Consider the following 24,844-nt stretch of genomic DNA (forward strand, 5'->3'; position numbering starts at 1 on the left):
TGATAGGCTGTCCAACCTCGGGCTCACATAGTTCTTAAACCACTCACGGGCCTTTTTGCATTTTAATGTGAACCCAGCCATCTGAATGGCTCTACTGTCATTTGCCCCTATCTCATCTGTAATTGTTTTGACCCTCTCAAGGTACACAAACGGGTCATCACCGGTTTCAAACTGGGGAGCACCCAGCTTCATGTAGTCGGTCATCTTGACCTTGCTCCCACCAGATGAGCTAGGCTTAGGCATATGGGTTGCTGGAACTGTGGGTTCTGCTGATGGTGGAGGAGGTGCAACATTTTCTGAGGTAGGGTTTGCTGGATTTGGATAGTAAGGTGGGGATGGATACATTGGGTATTGTGAATATGGTGGGTAGTAGGGTGGGTATGGCATGTGTGTGGGATAAGGGGTAAAGCTAGGGTAATCCGATGTACCTCCCATCGAATACCCGGGATTTTGTGAGAAGTGTGGGTAGTGGGGTGGCTGAACAAATCCCGAGGCCTGAGTGCCTCCTTGGGACTCTCCCATTCCCTCTTCTGACATGCTAACTCCTAGATTGCCATCCCTCCTCTGCTCTACATCCATATCATCCCCCATGTCTTCTGACATTCCTCCCTGAACTGTTCCCCTCACTGATCTGCTCCTACCCAAATCCAGAGACCTTCTAGGGTCCCTTACTGCTCTTTCTCTGTTAGACCTACTAGACATTTCCCTAGGCAATATGGGAGGACGGGCGCTCATGCCCTCATCCTCAGGTGGCACTCCAGTCAATCGTGCAGATCGACGAGTTCCTTTCATCCTGTTTTCTGAAAAACAGCACAAAACACATAAACATTAGCATCATATGGTTCATGTGGGAACACATGAACCCGCATCACATACATCACATAACAATCATAACATTAATGCACATGCATATTATCATGGCATTTCACATCATTATACAAGATAGGACTCCACATCCTATCCTAGTGGACATGATCTTTCCTATTGTGCTTGACCTTCTATAACATCTATGAGCCCGACACTCTAGGTCCGATCATATGAACCTAGGGCTCTGATACCATTCTGTAACGACCCGAAAATCGGACCGCTACCGGCGCTAGGATCCAAGTCAGCTTAAGGCCGCCGAGACCCGTAGCAAGCCTGACATACCACCTGTAAACCTGTTTAATCCCATACATGATCAAGAACATACAAAAAAATTAAAACTTTTCCTTACATTCATACACCAAACTCAACCTGTGCATGCACTATACATAATCATAATCATAACCATGACCCCTCTGTGGGATCTCATCAATGCCCCAGTGGGCGGTACAACATATGTTGAGTTGGTTAGCATAAACATCTAAGATCATGTATTAAAAGGGATACCTTACACATAGAGTCAAGCACAATCTCTAATCCTCAATATCATTATTACATGACATGACTACATAAGACATTACATTACAATTTCATCATGTCCACACGCTATCTATTACAAACACATGACTTCATTACTCTTGCGGACCTCCTGGTCTACCCTGTACCTGCAAACCTGGGGGTTAAGGGGAAAAGGGGTGAGCTACAAGAGCCCAGTGAGCAGAATAATAAAACGTTTATATTAAAAGTTCATGGAATGCGTCACATCACAACTAATCATATCAAGGATGAACTTGTCACCATTTAGCCCTCTATATATTCCAATCATGCCAGGGGCGTAGTGCAGGCCACACCTGGTCTTTCTCTTATACATAACATAACATATATAACCAATGGTGCCGGGGGCGTAGTGCAGGCCACATCCGGTCTTTCTCTTACATAGTGCCAGGGGCGTAGTGCAGGCCACACCTGGACTTCCATACCATATCATCACGTCATAACATATGAGGGCTAATGGATCATTCAACATTCATCAACATCAACAACATATTATGCAATGCAACATATTCGTGATTTCTAATGCAAACAACCTAAAATATCACATGACATCCGTGATGCATGAACATGCTCAAAACTGATTTATTTACATGAAACATAAGGAGTTATTCTACTCACCTCTGGCTAGCTCTGACACTGACTGAAGCAGTTGACTCACTGCTGAGGTCCTCGGTTCCTCGGGTCCGAACCTACACAGGTGGACTCAAATGAGGGACCAACATACCATAACATGACTCTGAAAACATCCCCCAAAAACCCTCTAAAACACCTTAAAACATCCATGCAAAAACATGCAAAGAAAGCCTGGACAGGGCACTTTCGGCGGCAGGTTCGGCGGCCGAAAGTCCCTCTAGAGCCGAAAGTCAGGCAGGTTCGGCGGCACCTTCGGCTGTCGAAACTCCCAGACAGAGACGAAACTCATGCATGTTCGGCGGCACTTTCGGCGGCTGAAACTACCCTCCAGAGACGAAAGTCCTCTTTCGGGGGCAGGCTTCGGCAGCCGAAAGGCTGGCCTCCCAGGCAGGTTCGGCGGCCGAAAGTCCTTCGGCTGCCGAACCTGGTTTCTGCCAAAGGGCAGAAACTTGGTTCCTCATGCATATTGCCTTCCAAAACCATCCAAACATGCATTTTTTTCTATCTACAACATACATACTCAAGCATACAAGCTCCTAGGGGCATCAAACTATCTTAAACCCCATCTACAACACATCAAATATCCACATTGTCTAAAAAACATAACATAAACCCATAAACCTAACCATGAGCTAAACATGCATTCTACTTAAAACTTACTTAAAACATGCCATAAGCTCAAGATCGGCCCTTACCTCTTGAAGATCGAGAGGAGAACGACCCTAGCTTGAAAAATGGGAGAGAGAGAGTTCCTTGAACCTCCAAGCTCCAAAACTTGCTCAAAAGCTCACAATCTTCAAAACAAGAGTAAAACTAATGAAAATCGAGGAAGATTTGAAGGAAGGAACTCAAAACCGGCGAGGGATGGCGGAGAGCTCACCTTGGCCGAAAATGGGGAGAAAAGCTCACCCATTTCGGCTAAGGGACCCCTTTATAGGTGGCTGGCCAGGCCACGTTCGGGAGCCGAAAGTGCCTCCGCATGCATGCCTTGTTCGGCGGCTGAACATAAGGTTCGGCGGCCGAATCTGGACTTCCCTCACTTATGCTTTCGGGGGCCTAAGGCACACCCGAAGCGCATGCATGTTCGGCGGCCGAACTTGAGGTTCGGCGACCGAACCTGAGTTTTCCTCCAAGGTTATTTTCATGCAAAAACTCATTTCCTTTTTACTTAAAATCATGAAATACATTAAAACATTTTAAGAAAACATGTTTCTACCGTACTAGAGGCTTCCGACATCCGAGATTCCACCGGACGGTAGGAATTTCTATACCGGAGTCTAACCGGGTATTACACCATGATCGTAAATACAACGGAGATTTAATACATAATATTCTTTAACAGTAACTTCCCATGAAGTCTCGCCCAGTAGGTTGAGAGGGCGAGTCTCGATGAAGAATTGAGACCCGAAACGTTCGAATCTTCTTTTTTCTCAGTGGGACCTAGTATCATCTTATAAGACTCTTGTTACGTGACACTGTCTTCAAGCGCGTGCATGGCCTGCTTTAGGAGATTATTATGTTACATCACTTTCTATTGGGTGTTGAATATCCTTTAATATATTCTCCTAGTGAGCCTATAGTTTAATTTAAATTATTTGATTTGTTATCAGCTATAATAGAAGATTCATGATTTCAATCAACAAAGGAGAATATCCATTTTACATCGACAATGAGACAACACAATTAATTGACTATAACAAAGCACAATTCAAGTGTGAAGTGGCAATAAGATCACACGATATTTCAAGTGACTTAAAACTTGTGTTGGACGACAGATTCATTCATGGGCAACCACAACCACCTTCTTTCCTTGATTACAACCAGCAAAGAGCCCAATCAAGGCTGCTGGCCCACTTTCTAGCCCTTCATCTTTGTCTTCCACATATACAATCTTCCCTTGGCGAATTCTAGGCAGGATCATTTCCAAGTATTTTGGGTAGAGGTGATAGTGATCAAAAACCATAAATCCTTCCATTCTGATGCGTTTCAGAATAATATTTGATAAGTAATGCACTCCTTCAGGTTGGTCTAGGTTGTACTGTGAGATCATACCACACACAGCAATGCGTCCTCGGAGTCTCATGTTGAGTAGCACTGCGTCAAGCATCTTTCCACCAACGTTTTCAAAGTAAATATCAATGCCTTCCGGAAAGTACCTGCAATAACATTAGCATTAATAAAATGTCGTAACCGCGTTTTGTGTTTGAGAGTTTTTCTTTGTCTTCTTTCTTTTCTTAATTTCTCTGTGCATACTTGTATAAATATTTTATTTTCAGTTTATTGCGATTTTTGAGGAATACACTATAAAGTTAGAGTTTTGAGACTTGTAAAAGGTTGTACATTGCTTTTTTTTATCATGATGGAATATTTATCTGTGTTATTTATAGAGTAGGCTTTACGATTAAACCATGTAATCTTGGGTCCATTTTCCTTTTTCTTTCTTATATTATGATTGTGTAAGTATATGCTTATCTAGGTCTGTGTGCCTGTTATATTGGAAGATAGACAATAATTCAGATCATTGTACCATAGCCAACCCTTATTTTTCTTAAGCTTTAGCAATCTTTTCTTGCAAGGCTTATAGGCTAATATTAATAAAGCTTCACATTGACGTTACATATTTCTACCTTTGAAATTTTTATTTACATCCAGTCCATTGACCTGAGTTAATAGTGAATCAAGTTTAATACTTTAAATATCTGGCATATGCCATAAACTTCAATTCTAACATCTAGAACTAACCTTTGTAAAGCTGCATTTAGGTCCTGCTCTTCTTTGTAATTGAAAGCTTCATCGAATCCAAGCTTATTTTTCAACAAATCAACCTTATGTTGGTGCAGTGATGAAAACAAATTGGGAAAACAGAAAAAGAAGCAGCTGATGGTCAGTTAGCTTATATATCATATCAATGAGAACACTCAACATCAGATACTCGAAACTATCCAGAAAACTTCTAACGGGTTTTAGCTTATTGGTACTGGAGTCACTTTCAGGGCCAAGTTTTCTCACGTTCGGATACCAATCGAAGCCAATTGCATAAAAGAAAAGCAGCTATCAAAAAACGTACAGCTTAGCAAAAAGTCCAGAATAGACAGTAGGAATAGTCAGGAAGCATGAGACTCACTTTCTCTTTACTTCCAGCACTTCCAACAACATAGCAACCTGAAAGCTTTGCAAATTGACCAACAAGCTGACCTACTGCACCAGAAGCTGCTGAAACAAAGACATACTCCCCTTTCTTTGGAGAGCAAATCTCATAAAACCCTGCATAAGCAGAAACACCAGGCATACCTACAAAATACAAACTTCAAAAGTAATATCCTAGGAAATTTTAATTACAAGGTACATAATTAGGAATATGATAAACAAAAAAATGAGTACCTAGAATCCCAGTGTAATAGGAAAGTGGCACATCTTTGTCTTGAATTTTGAAGAAAGTCTCAGTTGCTGTAATGAAACTGTATTCTTCCCAACCAGTCATTCCCCATATCAAGTCTCCTTTCTTGAAATTTGGATGCTCAGATTCTATAACTTTAGCAACTCCATATCCACTTATAGGCTGCCAAGTTGAATTAAAGAAACATCTTAATTAAACTTGTTTACTTCAGCTCCATCTCTTACCCTCACTTTGAAATTAAATTTTTTTTTAAGAATTCAATTGAATTGATTTTTTTTTCTAATAATTATATTATTTAGAATGAAAAAATTTTATTCTTTTTTATTTAAATAAATTTCATTTTAAAGTCTTGAAAAATTCAATTGAATTTTCCATTCTATGCGTGCAATTGAAATAAAAATTATAATTTAACTTTAGAAATTCAATTTTACAAAATTGATTATAACTAAAACTAACTCTTACCAAATTTGATAGAAATTGAAATTAATCCCAGCAAAAAATTTATATAACAACATTTTTGGAATTAGAATGTCCTTATTAAAAAAATCTTTTTGCAATCATAATCTACTTGTATTATTAATTAAATAACTCAAAGTACTATTAATTAATAGAAGCCACTTGTATAGTTACTATTAACATGTCTAGACGATTACAGTAGATATTTTACTTTTTTCCCTAACTTTGTTATATTTAAATTTATTATTTACTTAGTAATTTTAAGATGCAAGTGAATATATTTTATGATTATTAATATATTGTTAATGTGTTCATAATGTGTTAGAGCATAAAATTATAATTTTTTATTTTACGCTTGAGAATAGTTTAAGAAATTAGAGTAAATAAATTCTGATTATGAAATTAAACCAAATATCAATTATATTTAATTTAGTTGAATTCTATATATAAAATTGCATTAAACTAAAAGAGAATTATTAAAAAAAATCTGAAATTTAATCGAATTTCACAAAATTTCATAAAAGGAAATTGAATTATACAATATATAAGTTCACCGATATCCTTTTAAAATTACCATTAGTTTGAAGGATGATTAAAAAAACCAAAAGAAGATGAGTCGAACCCTCGATCACTTTATTTCAATTTATCTTATAATCATCATAACCCAAGAAAAATAAAATTCTTGGAAAGAAAAAGTTAGAAACTTTCTAAGAGGTAGAAACTAAAAAGACTGGAAAGCGAAAAAAGGAAATTAAAATGGATAATTATATATTACCGAACCAAGCAGGAAGGAATGAACGTAGTCTTGTTTGAGTTGAAGGTTTTTCATGCGGGTAATCATGTAAGGATCGCAAGACAAGTAAAGATTCTTGACAAGAATTCCGTTACAACCTTGTGGGATCTTAAGGTTTATGCTACTAATTCTCACTTGCAGGTTCGATTCTTTAGGTGAACCACTCACGTACTCCTTCAATATCACCTGCTTATTGCTCACCACTTCATCACCTCCATTTGCCATTGTTTCTTTCTTATCGTTTTCCCTCTGCTACAGAATGAACTTAGAGAAATTTTAACAGAGAAGACTTGCAGATTTATACTCTGTATTTTCATCATTTTCTTCGCATAGCCTTGATTCTCTCGAGAGCCTTTTGTCTTCTCTTCTTGGTGTGAAGTTGTCAAGCATATCCCTACTTGGAGGTGTTTGAAAGAGACGAGACTTTAATTGATTAGGAAAATATTTGCCAATTATGCTCGGTTTTTAAATTTAAGATATAATAATTAAGAGAATTGTTATTTCATTTGGAAACTCATTTAAAATATTTCTTATATTTTTAAAAATTTATTAATAAGATGCTCCATTAATTTTAGTTGTTAATTAAAAAAATTTTAAAATACTCTTTATATTAAAAAATTAATTAATAAAAACTTTTTATAAAATTAAAGAATTAACTAATAATTTTTCAAATTATAGGAACTAAATAATAAAATATTTAAAAATTAAAATTGATGGATGAATTAATTAATAAATTTTTTGAAATATTAAAAATATTGTAATGTATTTTTTTAAAATTAGAAACTAATTAATAGATTTTTTAATATAGAGATTAAATATTAATTTTTTTAATAATTATATTAAAATTTATATAAAAGTAAATAAATTATATATAAAAAGAGTTTAAATAAGAAGTATTCTAATTGATTATGCATACTTTAAAAATAAGATGTCCATTGCCTCATCATGAAAATGAGAAAGCCAACTAACAAAAACTATTTTAAATTATAAAAGGGAATTAATTATGCAAATGATAATTTATTCTATTGCCATCAACCATGACAACTATTTCTTCTATTTATTTATTTGTCTGTTTTGAAGTTTTATGCTTCTCTTATCCCTAATTAAATTTAGGAGAGGACAAAAACCATTTCGTTTTTTTGATTCTATGAGTTATTTATTTTGTGGTCTTATTTCATTTTTTAGTTTAACAATTTAAAACTCAATATTTCGTACGAATAAATTGTAAAAAAATTAAATTAAAAAAAAATCCATGATGTCAATGTCATAAGAAAGGGTAAAGAAAATTTATTCTTTCTTAAAAAGGATATAGAAATTACATAGTTTCTTGCTGTAAAAAATGCCATTAATTGAGGCTTCATAGCTTCACCTGGTAGCATAGACAAATGGGAAAAAAAAAAAAAAACTAGAATTATTTTGGGCGCTGCTTTTTAATTTTATTGATATAAGAACAAATAACATTTATGACATATATAGGGTTTTGATAAGGAACTATTTAGACTCCATTAGAAGTTTTAATTAATATTGTTTGGTTAAGATAAAATAAGAGAAAAGATAGGTTAGAAAACTAAAAGTCTTATTGCAATTCCTCAAATATTGAAAAGTGAGTTTCTAATAGCGTAGGGAGGCTATTTAGAATAGAAATAAGATCCTAATAAGCAAAATTATGAAAATATCCAAAATATCCAAAAAAATAATTAAATTGTAAAATTGACTCCTAAACGATGAAATTTCCATATCAAACTTTGTGACTAGGTCTACGGCCCTCGCCACACTTTTGAAAGTTGTGTGTCTCGAAATTTCCTTTTCGAAAAGCTATCATGGGTCTCTATCGGACATCGGCAACAAAAGTTAGGTCCGGTCCAAGTCTGCCATATAGTCCAAGGCTAGTTGCTCCATGTCAGAAAAAGACAAGTGATTCTACTTCAATCATTGAGTCTTTAGTAGAAGAAATTGCTAGTAATGATGATGAATTTGTAATGGCTGTGTAGAAGAAGAGGGCATTTAGGGAACATCGTACAAGTGGTCAGAATTCATTTAATGATAGTTTGTTTACTGAGGCAATATTAAAGTTGGGGCAAGTCCAAATAAGGTCAGTGAGTATTAAGGTTCTTGTGATGAGAGTTTATGATAGCCCTTTGAGTGCTGATGAGAACTATTTGGGTGAACCATTAAAAAGAAAAAAAGAAAAGGCAGGTTGTATACAACATAGGATGTGACCACAGTAATTTTAACTTTATTGTTAGTATAGTATTTGATAATAGGCAAAGATTTAGGCAATGCATTCAAAAGTATGAAATTTATAATGGATTCAACATAAGTTGGACAAGGACTTGTGAAGTAAAAATGGAAACTAAATGTATAAGAAATTGTCCGTGGAGTATATTTGCAACCAAAAAGACAGATGAGTAAAACTTTATAGTGAAGAGGTACCAAGGGGAACATAAGTGTTACAGAAGCTTAACCAATAGATAAGCAAGTACAAATTGGATTATAAAGGAATTCTTAAATAAGTTAAGAAGAAATCAGGATTATGGTGTGAGCCAAATATTACTAGATTTGCAAGAAAAATACAGATTGATAGTCTCCAAATGGGTATATTATAGAGTCAAGTCTAAGATTTTGAAGATATTAATAGATAATTATGAAGAAAATTATGCTAGGTTGGGTCAATTTTCAAGAGATTCTATGTTGGGTTTAGTGGATTAAGAAAAGGGTACTTAGAGGGATGCAAACAATGTATTTGTTTGGATGGTTATTTTTTTAAGACAATTATAGGTTGTGCTTTGCTTTGTACTATTGCAAGAGATATAAACAATCAAATGTTTTCAATATCATAGTGTGTCGTTGGAGGGGAAAATGAGTATAATTGGAGATGGTTTCTTGAAAGGCTATTTGAAGACTTGCAATTTATTGATGGCCTGGGTTTAGCATTGGTCAGTGACCAATAAAATGTACATCTTCATTTTCCATCTCTACTTAAATGTTTCAAAATACTTATGTTTATATTGTTTAATATTGATTTTACATTATTCACAAGGACTTGAAATGGCTATTAAGAAATTGGTATCCTATGCAAAATATAGGAACTGTATCAGACATATTTATGCTAATTGGAAAAAGGTTCATAAGAGATAGGAGGTTAAGAAGATATTCTAGAAGATTGTCAACTCAACTTATGAAGTTGAATTTCATAGAAATATGGGCATACTCAATGACTTATTTGAGGTGGCATATGGTGATTTGTTGCATCAAGATCCAAAGGTATTTTGTAAGGCAATTGTTAGTATTTTGCTAAAATGTGATGTAATCATATTTAACTTGGCAGAGACTTTCAATTTCTATATTTGCAAAGCTAAGACATTACCAATTATTGCTATGTTGGAGGATATTATGATAAGTCTAATGAAAAGGATGTTAAAAAAAAAAAAAATCAAGCCATTAATAAGATTCAAGATGCAATATGTCCTAGAATTAGAAAGTTTATTAAAAATTAAAAGAAAAAGACCAAATTTTATGTTGTGAAGCCTGCAGTAGATGATAAGTTCCAGGTTGCAGTTTGTATGATGCATTTGTTGTGAACTTAAGCAATAAATCATGTTCATGCAATGTATGGGATCTATAAGGATCATATGGTTTAGCTTATATTTTTTATATGAAGCATGAGTTGGAGCATATATTGATCCTTATTTCATGAATTGAGCAGCACATTAGTGTTTATAAGTTTGCTATTGAACCATTAAATGATATAAAGATGTGGTCACAAGTGAATGACAATGATTCTGCCACCTGAGTATAAAAGAATGCCAAGAAGACCAAAGAAAAATAGACAAAGGGATATTCATGAAAAGAAAAGCAATAGTTAACCTAGAGTCAACAAAAAAAGAGTTGAGATGGCTTATCAATATTATTTGCAACCTGGACATAATAGAAGACACTGTCCAAACAAGGACAAATCACTATCTTATAAACCTCAAAGGTATACTTATATCATTTAAACTTATTGATTATATTTTACAAGTTACTTTAATAAATTATTTTATCTTTATAGAGAAAAAGAAATAGTCTAAACTTGAAAGAGAAGAATGATATTACCTCCGCTATATAGAGAAACCATAATACTTCTTCAAGGGCAATATGTGCAAGAGATAGAAGAATGATTTATCTTTTTTTTTTTCATATATACATTATAAATTTAAATGGTATGAATATATAACTTACTTTATCCTTTATTTTAACTTATCTTTGATTAGGCTAGAAGTGGTTATGGAGTTATGATCAGTTATGAATAAGGAAATATTTATGCAAGAGTGAGTATTTATACCACTTACTTTAAGTATTTATCTTTTAATATTCTATGAGTGATAAGCTAATGAATTAAATACTCATGCCGATGCCAGGTGAAAGGAATGTTAGATTTATTAGAGGATCTTTATCAATTGGGCAAGCCGCTAGAAGGGCTCTAACTGGGATTATAATTAATGAAGGCAATCTTCCCTACCCATTGGCTCGCTAGTGCCAAATGAACCAGCACTATCACGACTTCAAGAAGCTGCATCAACATCTAGGAAGTGAAAAGGGAAATGCAATTAGCAATGGACATTAAGTTATTTTAGATTTTGAGATATTAGACAATTTATATTTTGTTAGTTGATAGTGATATTTTTTGGCATATGATATTGGGAGTATTCCTTTTATAAATATCAAGTTCAAATGAAGATTAATTATTTTAGCTTGATAGGATTTTGAGATTATTTTATGTGAATATTGGTTTATATATAAAAGATTTTAGTTTATACTCAATGATAAATACAATTCCTGTTTTTTGCCAAATTCTTGATATGTGTTAATTGGTTATTCTTATAATGTAAACCTAAATATTTGAAAATTTTTTTAGTTGGTTATTTCTTACATATGTCTAAAACAAATTACTTTTTATAAATGTCTATATTATTCAGGATAAAGAGAGAAACATATTATTTTTTACAGAAGAAACTGAGTTATTTTTTCAACACATGAAGCATATTATTTATATATATTTACAAAATATTAATACTAAATAAAGAGAGAACCCAATAGTTTATACGAAAAATCTTTCATAATTTCATAATAAAAGTGCAATTACAATAGATAACATATTTTATCCTTTAAGCTAAGGAAAATTTTTTATTATCTATTTTCCTTTATTACTCCTTTATTACATTACTTAATACAAAGAAGACCATAATCATGCTAGCAAGAAAAATCATAAGCATTTCCAATTAATCATATTGCATTTTTTGGATTCTTAAATGGAGATAATGTTTGTTTTCCTTGAGTTTCTACACTTTTGCTTTCTTCTTCATTATCTTTGCCTCGACAACGTTTAACATCATTTCCAACTCAACTTATTGTTGCTCTTTCTCTAATATTACAGCTTGCACTGTAATACCCGGCTAGACTCCGGTATCGGAATTCCTACCGTCCGGTGAAATCTCGGATGTCGGAAGCCTCTAGTAGGGTAGAAACATTGTAATACCCGGCTAGACTCCGGTATCGGAATTCCTACCGTCCGGTGGAATCTCGGATGTCGGAGGCCTCTAGTAGGGTAGAAACATGATTTCATAAAATGTTTTAAGGTATTTCATGGTTTTCAGTATGAAGATTTAATGAGTTTTTGCATGAAAAGTCTTTGGAGGAAAACCCAGGTTCGGCTGCCGAAAGTCAAGTTCGGCCGCCGAACATGCATGCGTTTTGGAGGCACGTTAGGCCCCCGAAAGCATGAGTGCGGGAAGTTCAGGTTCGGCCGCCGAAAGTCAAGTTCGGCCGCCGAACATGGCATGCATGCGGAGGCAAGTTCGGCCCCCGAACGTGGCCTGGCCAGCCACCTATAAAAGGGGCACTTAGCCGAAATGGGCGAGCTTTCTCCCATTTTCGGCCACAGCAAGCTTCCGACCTTCCTTTTTGCAACTCTTGTGTTCTTCTTCCAAATCTCTTCCATTTTTCTTGAGTTTTAAACTCACATTGTAAGTTTTGAGCTTTTAAACCAAGTTTTGGAGCTTTGGGAACTCAGGAGCTCATTTTTGTGGATCTCCAAGTTTAGGTCGTCTCCCTCTCGATCTTCAAGAGGTAAGAGCCGATCTTAAGCTCCTTATGTGTTTTAAGTAAGTTTTAAGTGATTTTATGGGGTAGAATGGCATGTATAGGGTTGTATGAGTTTTTAAGCGAATGTTAGGTTTTATGTGATTTTTGAACAATGTGGCATGTTTGAGTATGCTTGAAGTGTTGTAGTTGGGGTATTTGTTTGTTTGAGGCCCCTAGGAGCTTGTATGCATGTTTTGGTTGAGGTTATGCATGATTTGAGAGTTGGAAGGCGAAAATGCACAAAGGAGCCAAGTTTCTGCCCTTTGGCAGAAACCAGGTTCGGCAGCCGAAGGCACTTTCGGCCGCCGAACATGGCTGGGGAGGCAGGCCTTTCGGCTGCCGAAGTTGCCCCCGAAAAGAGACTTTCGTCTCTGTCTGGGACTTTCGGCCGCCGAAGGTGCCGCCGAACATGCATGAGTTTCGCCTCTGTCTGGGAGTTTCGGCCGCCGAAGATGCCGCCGAACCTGCCTGACTTTCGGCTCTGGAGGGACTTTCGGCCGCCGAACCTGCCGCCGAAAGTGCCCTGTCCAGCCATTTCTTGCATGATTTTATGTGATGTTTTCATGATGTTTTAGGGGGTTTTTGGGGAGTATTTTAGAGTCATGTTTATGTATGTTTGGTCCTTCATTGGAGTCCACCTGTGTAGGTTCGGACCCGAGGAACCGAGGACCCCAGCAGTGAGCCAGCTGCAACAGAGTTTGTCAGAGCTAGCCAGAGGTGAGTGAAATAAACCTTAAGTTTTAAAATAAATGAAATATGAATTTTGAGCATGACCCATGCATCATGAATGCCATGAGTTATAGTAGGTTGTTTGCATTAGTATTCACGAATATGTTGCATTGCATTTATGATATTAATGTTGATGTGGATTGGTTATTGGATAATCCTTTAGTCCTCATATGATATGATGATGTTATGGCATGATATGGTATGGAAGTCCAGGTTGTACCCATTCTACGTCCCTGGCACGATGTAAGAGAAAGTCCAGGTTGTACCCATTCTACGTCCCTGGCACAGTTGGACTGTATGATATGTTATGTTAAGGGAAAGACCGGTTGTACCCATTCTACGTCCCGGCACAGTTGGACTATGTAGAGGACTATTGGTGACAATACCATCCGAGATGTGATTTGTTGTGATGTGTTGCATTCCATGAAAGCATGAAATTTTAATATATTGTTTTCACTATTCTGCTCACTGGGCTTTGTAGCTCACCCCTCTCCCCTAACCCCAGATGTGCAGGTACAGGGTAGATCAGAAGGTTAGCCAGAGTTTTGAAGTATGTCTTATGTTGTAATAGTTAGATTGTGGACATGACAATTGTACTAATGTAATGTAAGAGATTCAGTATGTTATGTAATGAGGTATATTGAGGTTATAGATGTGCTTGACCCTATGAGTATTGTAATCCCTTGTTGATGCATGATCTTAGACATTTGATGATACAGATGTAAGCCAACTCATCTCATGTTATAGTGCTCTTGGGGCATTGTTGAGATCCCACAGAGGGGTCATGATTATGGTTATGCATGTATGTTCAGGTTGAGTTGGATGATGAAAGAAAAGTTTAAATTTTTATGCATGTTGTTGATCATGTATGGGATTATACAGGTTTACAGGTTATATGTCAGGCTTGCTACGGGTCCCGGCAGCCTTAAGTCGACCCGGATCCTAGCGCCGGTAGCGGTCCGATTTTCGGGTCGTTACAGAATGGTATCAGAGCCCTAGGTTCATATGGTCGGACCTAGAGTGTCGGGCTCATAGATGTTCTAGAAGGTCAAGCACAATAGGAAGGTCATGTCCACTAGGATAGGATGTTGAGTCCTGTCTTGTATGATGATGTGAAATGCCATGATTTTGTGCATGTGCATTAATGATATGCTATGCTATGTGATGTATGTGATGAGGGTTCATGTGTGCCCACATGAACCATATGATGCTGATGTTTGCTTGTTATGAGCTGTTTTTTTCAGAGAATAGGATGAGAGGAACTCGTCGATCTGCGCGATTGACTGGAGTGCCACCTGAGGATGAGGGCACGAGCGCCCGTCCTCCTACATTGCCTAGGGCAATGTCTTGTAGAGCCAACAGAGAGAGAGTGTCAAGGGACCCTAGAAGGTCTTTTGATGCTAGCAGAAGGGGGACAGATAGAGGAGGAAGTTCTTCGGATGTGAGGGAGGTCACAGGAGAGGATCAGAGGAGGGATGGGAACCTGGATGTGAGCATGGAGGAAGAAGGGACAGGGGAGTCTCAGGGAGGCGTTCAGGCCTCGGGGTATAGTTTTCCACCCCATTATCCACCCTTCCCACAGGGTTCAGGGTATCCGATGGGAGGCACATCGGATTACTCCAGCTTTAACCCCTACCCTACCTACATGCCTTATCCACCTTTCTATCCACCCTACACACAGTACCCAGCTTATCCACCCTCACCCTTCTATCCAAACCCGGCAAACCCCACCTCGGGGAATGCTGCACCTCCACCTCCACCACCTACAGAACCAGCAGCCCCAGTTACTCAACCACCTAGACCTAGCTCAGCCGATGGGAGCAAAGTAAAGATGACAAATTACCTCAAGCTAGATGCTCCCAAATACAAGTCAGGGGATGACCCCTTTGAGTATCTGAGAGTGGTGAAGACAATAACTGATGAGCTAGGGGCAAGTGACAGCAGGGCCATTCAGATGGCAGGGTTCACTTTAAAGTGCAAGAAGGCACGGGAATGGTTCAAGTGTTATGTGGACCCGAGACTAGACGGTATGACATGGGAAGAATTTGCGAATGAGTTCGCTGGATGGACTTTTCCAGACAGTTCTAGAGAACTGAAGATGATTGAGTTTGAGCAACTGAGGCAGTCAGAGCACATGGGTGTAGAGGAGTTCACAGATAAATTCTTGGAGCTATTGCCTTTTTCAGGGCAAGCTCTAGATTCAGATACGAAGAAAGCTAAGAAATATGTTATGAAGCTGCATTCCAGGTACTCCTCGTTGGTTCAGTCAGCTGAGAGAGAAAGTTTCCACACTGTGGTGGATATGGCTCGAAGAATGGAAGCAAGTGCTATAGTTGAGGGGTCAGTGAAGCAATCAGTGACCCAGTCTTCAGGGGTTAAGACCCCAGGTAGAGGAGGACCAGGTTTCTCTTCTCAGAGCTCAGGTAAGAAGAGGTGGGATAACACCACCAGGAAGCCGAAGAAGAATAAGTTTTGGAACAAGTTGAAATCCGGTCTGGGATTTGGCGGTGGCTCGAGCTCAGGCTCAGATGGTACAGAATGCCAGAGATGTGGAAGACCGCACAGGGGAGTGTGTCGAGCTGGGACTAATGCATGTTTCATATGTGGACAGGAGGGACACATAGCTCGAGATTGTCCTAGAGCGCCTTTTATGGGCCAGCCCCAGCAGACAGCTTCTGGTAGTGTGGCACAGCCAACAGTTCCAGCCACAACTCAGGGCAGTGGCAGAGGTAGAGGGAGAGGGGCAGCCTCTTCTTCTGGTTCCCGAGGTGAAGGTCCATCAGCTCCAGCCAGGATCTTCACCATGACACAGCAGGAGGCTAACACATCCAACACCGTGGTGTCAGGTAATCTCGTCATTGGGTGTTCTGATGTGTATGCATTAATGGACCCGGGTGCATCTCATTCATTTATTGCTCCGAGAGCCGTTGAGAGGTTGGGTCTGATAGTCTCTGGGTTAGAGTGTCCCCTATGGGTCAGTGGACCCAAGTGTGACCCGTCAGTGGCAGTGTCAGTCTGCCAGTACAGTCCAGTTTTTATTGAGGGAAGATGCCTCTCCGCCGACCTTGTGGTTCTAGATTTGACTGACTTTGACGTCATTCTAGGGATGGATTGGCTATCTACCCATGGTGCTACCTTGGACTGCAGGGACAAGGTAGTCAGGTTCAGAGATCAGGACGGGTCAGAGGTCATCTTCAGAGGAGACAAGAGGGGCACACCTAGAGGTCTGATATCAGCTCTTCAGGCTCGTAGGTTGCTTAGGAAGGGATGTCAGGGGTACTTAGCTCATGTGAGAGAGCTAGACAGTCAGGTCAGGGAGCCGGCCTCGGTGCCAGTTGTCAGAGAGTTTCAGGATGTCTTTCCTGATGAGCTTCCAGGTTTACCACCTGCTAGGGAGATAGAGTTCGAGATAGAGTTGATGCCTGGAACTAGACCGATCTCTATCCCTCCCTACAGGATGGCTCCAGCCGAGTTAAAGGAGTTGAAAGAGCAATTGCAAGAGCTGGTAGAAAAGGGTTTCATCCGACAGAGTACCTCGCCTTGGGGTGCTCCGGTCTTGTTTGTGAGAAAGAAGGATGGATCCCTTAGACTTTGTATCGACTACAGGCAGTTGAACAAAGTCACTACCAAGAATAGGTACCCATTGCCAAGGATCGATGATCTATTCGACCAGCTAGCAGGAGCGGGTTGTTTCTCCAAAATAGATCTAAGATCGGGGTACCATCAGCTAAGGATAAGGGATGAAGACGTGCCGAAGACAGCTTTCAGGACCAGATATGGGCATTTTGAGTTCCTTGTAATGTCGTTCGGGTTAACCAACGCCCCTGCAGCATTCATGGATCTCATGAACAGAGTATTTAGCCAATACCTGGATCACTTTGTTATTGTCTTCATAGATGATATCTTAGTGTATTCCAGGAATGCAGAGGAGCATGCCCATCATCTGCGGTTGGTCTTGCAGACCTTGAGGGAACATGGCTTGTATGCCAAGTTCTCTAAATGTGAGTTCTGGCTGAGGAGCATTTCGTTCTTGGGGCATGTAGTGTCAGAGAATGGGATAGAGGTAGACCCCAAGAAGACAAAGACTGTGGTTAACTGGCCTAGACCCACTTCAGTGACGGAGATCAGGAGTTTCTTGGGTTTGGCAGGTTACTATAGGAGGTTCGTTCAGAACTTCTCAAAGATAGCAGCTCCTCTGACCAGGTTAACCAGGAAGAATCAGAAGTTTCTGTGGACCGACCAGTGCGAAGAGAGTTTTGAAGAGCTTAAGAAGAGGTTGACTTCAGCACCAGTTTTAGCTCTGCCATCTAGTGATGAGGACTTTACGGTCTTTTGTGATGCATCCCGTGTGGGACTGGGTTGTGTACTGATGCAGAATGAGAGGGTGATCGCTTATGCTTCTAGGCAGCTGAAGAAGCATGAGTTGAATTACCCCACACATGACCTGGAGATGGCAGCAGTAATCTTTGCACTCAAGATGTGGAGGCACTACCTCTATGGGGTAAAATGTGAGATCTTCACAGATCATAAGAGCCTGCAGTACATCTTGAGTCAGAGGGATCTGAATTTGAGACAGAGGAGATGGGTGGAGCTGCTGAGTGACTACGATTGCAAGATTCAGTATCATCAGGGTAAGGCGAATGTCGTGGCAGACGCCCTAAGCCGGAAGTCACTAGGCAGTTTATCCCATATATCGGCAGAGAGGAGGCCAGTGGTGAAGGAGCTTTACAAGCTCATTGAGGAAGGTCTACAGATGGAGTTGTCTGGTACAGGTGCCTTGGTGGCCCAGATGAGAGTGGCACCCGTGTTTCTGGAGCAGGTGGCTCAGAAACAGCATGAGGACCCGGAGTTAGTGAAGATTGCCAGGACTGTTCAGTCAGGCAATGATAGTGAGTTCAGATTCGACAGCAAGGGGATCCTCCGCTATGGGAGCAGACTATGTGTACCAGATGACATCGGGCTAAAAGGAGACATTATGAGAGAGGCTCATAATGCAAGATACAGCCTTCACCCCGGAGCCACCAAGATGTATCAAGATCTAAAGAAGGTTTATTGGTGGCCAGCTATGAAGAAAGAAGTGGCACAGTTTGTGTCAGCCTGCGAAGTGTGTCAGAGGGTGAAGCTGGAACATCAGAAGCCGGCTGGAATGCTTAACCCGCTACCTATTCCAGAGTGGAAATGGGAGAATATAGCTATGGACTTCGTAGTGGGGTTACCGGCGGCGTCTAATAGAGTGGACTCCATATGGGTGATTGTGGACAGACTCACCAAATCTGCTCACTTCATCCCTGTCAGGAGTGGCTACTCTGTGGACAAGTTGGCGCAGGTGTATGTGGATGAGATCGTCAGGCTGCATGGGGTTCCTATTTCGATAGTGTCAGATAGAGGGCCCCAGTTCACCTCCAGGTTTTGGCGGAGTCTGCAGAATGCCATGGGTACTAGGTTGGATTTCAGTACTGCCTTCCACCCCCAGACTGATGGACAATCAGAAAGGACCATCCAGACTATCGAGGATATGCTTAGAATGTGCGTGCTGGATTTTGGCGGTTCTTGGAGGCAGCATCTACCTTTGGTGGAGTTTGCCTACAATAACAGCTATCATGCTAGCATCGGGATGGCTCCATATGAAGCTTTGTACGGAAGGAAGTGCAGATCACCTGTTTGCTGGGAGGAAGTTGGAGAAAAGGCCTTGGCAGGGCCTGAGCTAGTAGAGATCACCAGCAGGGTGGTACCCATAATCAGAGAGAGAATCAAGACTGCTGCCAGCAGACAGAAGAGCTATGCAGACGTCCGCAGGAGACAGTTAGAGTTTCAGGAGGGGGATCTGGTATTGCTCAAGGTGTCTCCAATGAAGGGAGTGGTTCGCTTTGGGAAGAAAGGTAAGCTAGCCCCACGATACATCGGACCCTTTGAAATCTTGCAAAAGATTGGGAATGTGTCGTACAAGCTGAATTTACCTGCTTCAATGGACCGAATTCATCCGGTTTTCCATGTTTCAATGTTGAGGAAGTTTGTGTCAGATCCGAGCAAGGTTCTTAGTGAGCCTGATGTGGAGGTCCAAGAGGATCTCACCTATGTTGAACAGCCAGTACGGATCATAGACACCCAGATCAGAAAGTTAAGAAATAAGGAAATCCCGATGGTGAAAGTCCTGTGGAACCACAACAATTTAGAAGAATGCACTTGGGAGACACGGGAGTCTATGCTCCAGCAATACCCTCATCTCTTTTAAGGTTAGATCCCTATGTGTTTATGTGTTTTGCATGTATGTTATGTTTTATGCCATGCTACGTGTGCTAGTTGAGGTACATTCGGGGACGAATGTTCTTAAGGGGGGGAGAATGTAATACCCGGCTAGACTCCGGTATCAGAATTCCTACCGTCCGGTGGAATCTCGGATGTCGGAGGCCTCTAGTAGGGTAGAAACATGATTTCATAAAATGTTTTAAGGTATTTCATGGTTTTCAGTATGAAGATTTAATGAGTTTTTGCATGAAAAGTCTTTGGAGGAAAACCCAGGTTCGGCCGCCGAAAGTCAAGTTCGGCCGCCGAACATGCATGCGTTTTGGAGGCACGTTAGGCCCCCGAAAGCATGAGTGAGGGAAGTTCAGGTTCGGCCGCCGAAAGTCAAGTTCGGCCGCCGAACATGGCATGCATGCGGAGGCAAGTTCGGCCCCCGAACGTGGCCTGGCCAGCCACCTATAAAAGGGGCACTTAGCCGAAATGGGCGAGCTTTCTCCCATTTTCGGCCACAACAAGCTTCCGACCTTCCCTTTTGCAACTCCTGTGTTCTTCTTCCAAATCTCTTCCATTTTTCTTGAGTTTTAAACTCACATTGTAAGTTTTGAGCTTTTAAACCAAGTTTTGGAGCTTTGGGAACTCAGGAGCTCATTTTTGTGGATCTCCAAGTTTAGGTCGTCTCCCTCTCGATCTTCAAGAGGTAAGAGCCGATCTTAAGCTCCTTATGTGTTTTAAGTAAGTTTTAAGTGATTTTATGGGGTAGAATGGCATGTATAGGGTTGTATGAGTTTTTAAGCGAATGTTAGGTTTTATGTGATTTTTGAACAATGTGGCATGTTTGAGTATGCTTGAAGTGTTGTAGTTGGGGTATTTGTTTGTTTGAGGCCCCTAGGAGCTTGTATGCATGTTTTGGTTGAGGTTATGCATGATTTGAGAGTTGGAAGGCGAAAATGCACAAAGGAGCCAAGTTTCTGCCCTTTGGCAGAAACCAGGTTCGGCAGCCGAAGGCACTTTCGGCCGCCGAACATGGCTGGGGAGGCAGGCCTTTCGGCTGCCGAAGTTGCCCCCGAAAAGAGACTTTCGTCTCTGTCTGGGACTTTCGGCCGCCGAAGGTGCCGCCGAACCTGCCTGACTTTCGGCTCTGGAGGGACTTTCGGCCGCCGAACCTGCCGCCGAAAGTGCCCTGTCCAGCCATTTCTTGCATGATTTTATGTGATGTTTTCATGATGTTTTAGGGGGTTTTTGGGGAGTATTTTAGAGTCATGTTTATGTATGTTTGGTCCCTCATTGGAGTCCACCTGTGTAGGTTCGGACCCGAGGAACCGAGGACCCCAGCAGTGAGCCAGCTGCAACAGAGTTTGTCAGAGCTAGCCAGAGGTGAGTGGAATAAACCTTAAGTTTTAAAATAAATGAAATATGAATTTTGAGCATGACCCATGCATCATGAATGCCATGAGTTATAGTAGGTTGTTTGCATTAGTATTCACGAATATGTTGCATTGCATTTATGATATTAATGTTGATGTGGATTGGTTATTGGATGATCCTTTAGTCCTCATATGATATGATGATGTTATGGCATGATATGGTATGGAAGTCCAGGTTGTACCCATTCTACGTCCCTGACACGATGTAAGAGAAAGTCCAGGTTGTACCCATTCTACGTCCCTGGCACAGTTGGACTGTATGATATGTTATGTTAAGGGAAAGACCGGTTGTACCCATTCTACGTCCCGGCACAGTTGGACTATGTAGAGGACTATTGGTGACAATACCATCCGAGATGTGATTTGTTGTGATGTGTTGCATTCCATGAAAGCATGAAATTTTAATATATTGTTTTCACTATTCTGCTCACTGGGCTTTGTAGCTCACCCCTCTCCCCTAACCCCAGATGTGCAGGTACAGGGTAGATCAGAAGGTTAGCCAGAGTTTTGAAGTATGTCTTATGTTGTAATAGTTAGATTGTGGACATGACAATTGTACTAATGTAATGTAAGAGATTCAGTATGTTATGTAATGAGGTATATTGAGGTTATAGATGTGCTTGACCCTATGAGTATTGTAATCCCTTGTTGATGCATGATCTTAGACATTTGATGATACAGATGTAAGCCAACTCATCTCATGTTATAGTGCTCTTGGGGCATTGTTGAGATCCCACAGAGGGGTCATGATTATGGTTATGCATGTATGTTCAGGTTGAGTTGGATGATGAAAGAAAAGTTTAAATTTTTATGCATGTTGTTGATCATGTATGGGATTATACAGGTTTACAGGTTATATGTCAGGCTTGCTACGGGTCCCGGCGGCCTTAAGTCGACCCGGATCCTAGGGCCGGTAGCGGTCCGATTTTCGGGTCGTTACAAACATGTTTTCATAAAATGTTTTAATGTATTTCATGGTTTTAAGTAAAAAGAAATGAGTTTTTGCATGAAAACAACCTTGGAGGAAAACTCAGGTTCGGCCACCGAACCTCAAGTTCGGCCGCCGAACATGCATGCGTTGCGGGTGTCCCTTAGGCCCCCGAAAGCATAAGTGAGGGAAACCAGGTTCGGCCGCCGAACCTTATGTTCGGCCGCCGAACATGGCATGCATGCGGAGGCACTTTCGGCTCCCGAACGTGGCCTGGCCAGCCACCTATAAAGGGGTCCCTTAGCCGAAAACGGGCGAGCTTTTCTTCCCATTTTTGGCCAAGGTGAGCTCTCCGCCATCCCTCGCCAGTTTTGAGTTCTTTCCTTCAAATCTTTCTCGATTTTCATTAGTTTTACCTTTATTTTGAAGATTTTGAGCTTTTGAGCAAGTTTTGGAGCTTGGAGGTTCAAGGAACTCTCTCTCTCCCATTTTCCGAGCTAGGGTCGTTCTCCTCTCGATCTTCAAGAGGTAAGGGCCGATCTTGAGCTTATGGCATGTTTTAAGTAAGTTTTAAGTAGATATATGGGGTAGAATGCATGTTTAGCTCATGGTTAGGTTTATGGGTTTATGTTATGTTTTTGGACAATGTGGATGCTTGATGTGTTGTAGATGGAGTTTAAGATAGTTTGATGCCCCTAGAAACTTGTATGCTTGAGTATGTATGTTGTAGATTAGGAGAAATGCATGTTTGGATGGTTTTGGGAGGCAAATGTGCATGAGGAACCAAGTTTCTGCCCTTTGGCAGAAACCAGGTTTGGCAGCTGAAGGACTTTCGGCCGCCGAACCTGCCTAGGAGGCCAGCCTTTCGGCTGCCGAAGCCTGCCCCCGAAAGAGGACTTTCGTCTCTGAAGGGCAGTTTCGGCCTCCGAAAGTGCCGCCGAACATGCATGAGTTTCGTCTCTGTCTGGGAGTTTCGGCCGCCGAAGGTGCCGCCGAACCTGCCTGACTTTCGGCTCTGGAGGGACTTTCGGCCGCCGAACCTGCCGCCGAAAGTGCCCTGTCCAGCCTTTCTTTGCATGCTTTTCTATGGTTGCTTCATGATGTTTTAGGGGGTTTTTGGGGAGTAGTTTAGAGTTGTGTTCATGTATGTTTGGTCCCTCATTTGAGTCCACCTGTGTAGGTTAGGACCCGAGGAACCGAGGACCCCAGTAGTGAGTCAGCTGCCCCAGTGTCTTGTCAGAGCTATCCAGAGGTGAGTGGAATAACTCATTACGTTTTTAAAGCAATTAAATGGACATTTTAGCATGATTCACGCATCATTAATGCCATGAGATATACTAGGTTGTTGCATTAGAATTCACGAATATGTTGCATTGCACACTCTACTGTTGTTGTTGTGGATGAATGTTGGATGATCCATAGCCCTCAATCTATGATGTGACGATGTGATATGTACGGTACGGAATGTAAGAGCAGTGGGACCCATTCTACGTTCGCTGGCACTATGTAAGAGAAAGACCAGGACCCATTCTACGTTCTAGCACAGTTGGACTATGTAGAGGACTATTGGTGACAACTTCATCCTTGATGTGATTAGCTGTGATGTGATGCATTCCATGTTATCATATGTTTTAAAAGTTTTATTATTCTGCTCACTAGGCTCTAGTAGCTCACCCCTCTCCCTATTTCCCCAGGTTTGCAGGTACAGGGTAGACCAGGAGGTCAATAAGAGTAATGAAGTCTTATGTATGTAATAGATAGAATGTGGACATAATAATTTGTAAAATGATGTAAAGTTATGAATAGTTATGTAATGTAATGATATTGAGGATTAGAGATTGTGCTTGACTCTATGTGTAAGGTATCCCTTTTAATACATGATCTTAGATGTTTATGTAAACCAACTCAACATATGTTGTATCGCCCATTGGGGCATTGATGAGATCCCATAGAGGGGTCATGTTTATGATTATGACTATGTTCAGTGCATGTACAGGTTGAGTTTGGTGTATGATAGAATGTATGAAAGAAAAGTTTTAATTTTTATGTATATTGTTGATCATGTATGGGATTAAACAGGTTTACAGGTTGCATGTCAGGCTTGCTACGGGTCCCGGCGGCCTTAAGCCGACCTGGATCCTAGCGCCGGTAGCGGTTCGATTTTCGGGTCGTTACAGAATGGTATCAGAGCCCTAGGTTCATAGGATCGGACCTAGAGTGTCGGGCTCATAGATGTTCTAGAAGGTCAAGCACAATAGGAAGATCATGTCCACTAGGATAGGATGTTGAGTCTTGTCTTGTATGATGATGTGAAATGCCATGATTATATACATGTGCATTGATGCTATGATATGAATGATGTATATGTGATGCGGGTTCATGTGTTTCCACATGAACCATATGATGCTAATGTTTGTGTGATGTGTACTATTTTTCAGAAAGCAGGATGAGAGGAACCCGTCGATCTGCAAGATTGACTGGAGTACCACCTGAGGATGAGGGCACGAGCGCCCGTCCTCCTGCATTGCCTAGGGCAATGTCATGTAGATCAAACAAAGAAAGAGTGTCAAGGGACCCTAGAAGGTCTTTTGATGCTAGTAGAAGGGGGACAGATAGAAGAGGAAGTTCTTCAGATGTGAGGGAGGTTTTGGAAGAGGATCAGAGGAGGGATGGGAATCTGGATGTCAGCATGGCGAAAG

General features: G+C 40.6%; 1 protein-coding gene across 1 annotated transcript; it reads right to left on the minus strand.

Moving 5' to 3' along the window:
* Nucleotides 1-3,665: 3,665 nt before the first annotated feature.
* On the minus strand, nt 3,666-7,122 carry LOC110615096 (2-alkenal reductase (NADP(+)-dependent)). The gene is made up of 5 exons (XM_021756804.2): nt 6,681-7,122; nt 5,434-5,611; nt 5,177-5,343; nt 4,795-4,877; nt 3,666-4,208 (listed from the first exon to the last, which is right to left on the minus strand). Exons 1-5 carry the CDS (start codon nt 6,921-6,923, stop codon nt 3,830-3,832), a joined length of 1,050 nt encoding a protein of 349 aa, XP_021612496.1. The 5' UTR covers nt 6,924-7,122; the 3' UTR covers nt 3,666-3,829.
* Nucleotides 7,123-24,844: the final 17,722 nt, after the last annotated feature.

The sequence above is a fragment of the Manihot esculenta genome, chromosome 5 (assembly GCF_001659605.2).
Source record: "Manihot esculenta cultivar AM560-2 chromosome 5, M.esculenta_v8, whole genome shotgun sequence".
Classification (NCBI taxonomy): domain Eukaryota; kingdom Viridiplantae; phylum Streptophyta; class Magnoliopsida; order Malpighiales; family Euphorbiaceae; genus Manihot; species Manihot esculenta.

What these genes read in the sequence shown, in the direction of transcription:
- LOC110615096 (XM_021756804.2), bottom strand. Translation starts at nt 6,923, where the DNA reads ATGGCAAATGGAGGTGATGAAGTGGTGAGCAATAAGCAGGTGATATTG. An exon ending in ATTCCTTCCTGCTTGGTTCG is followed by an intron (nt 5,612 to 6,680) that starts GTAATATATAAT and finishes TCAACTTGGCAG; the next exon opens with CCTATAAGTGGATATGGAGT. An exon ending in CTATTACACTGGGATTCTAG is followed by an intron (nt 5,344 to 5,433) that starts GTACTCATTTTT and finishes TGTATTTTGTAG; the next exon opens with GTATGCCTGGTGTTTCTGCT.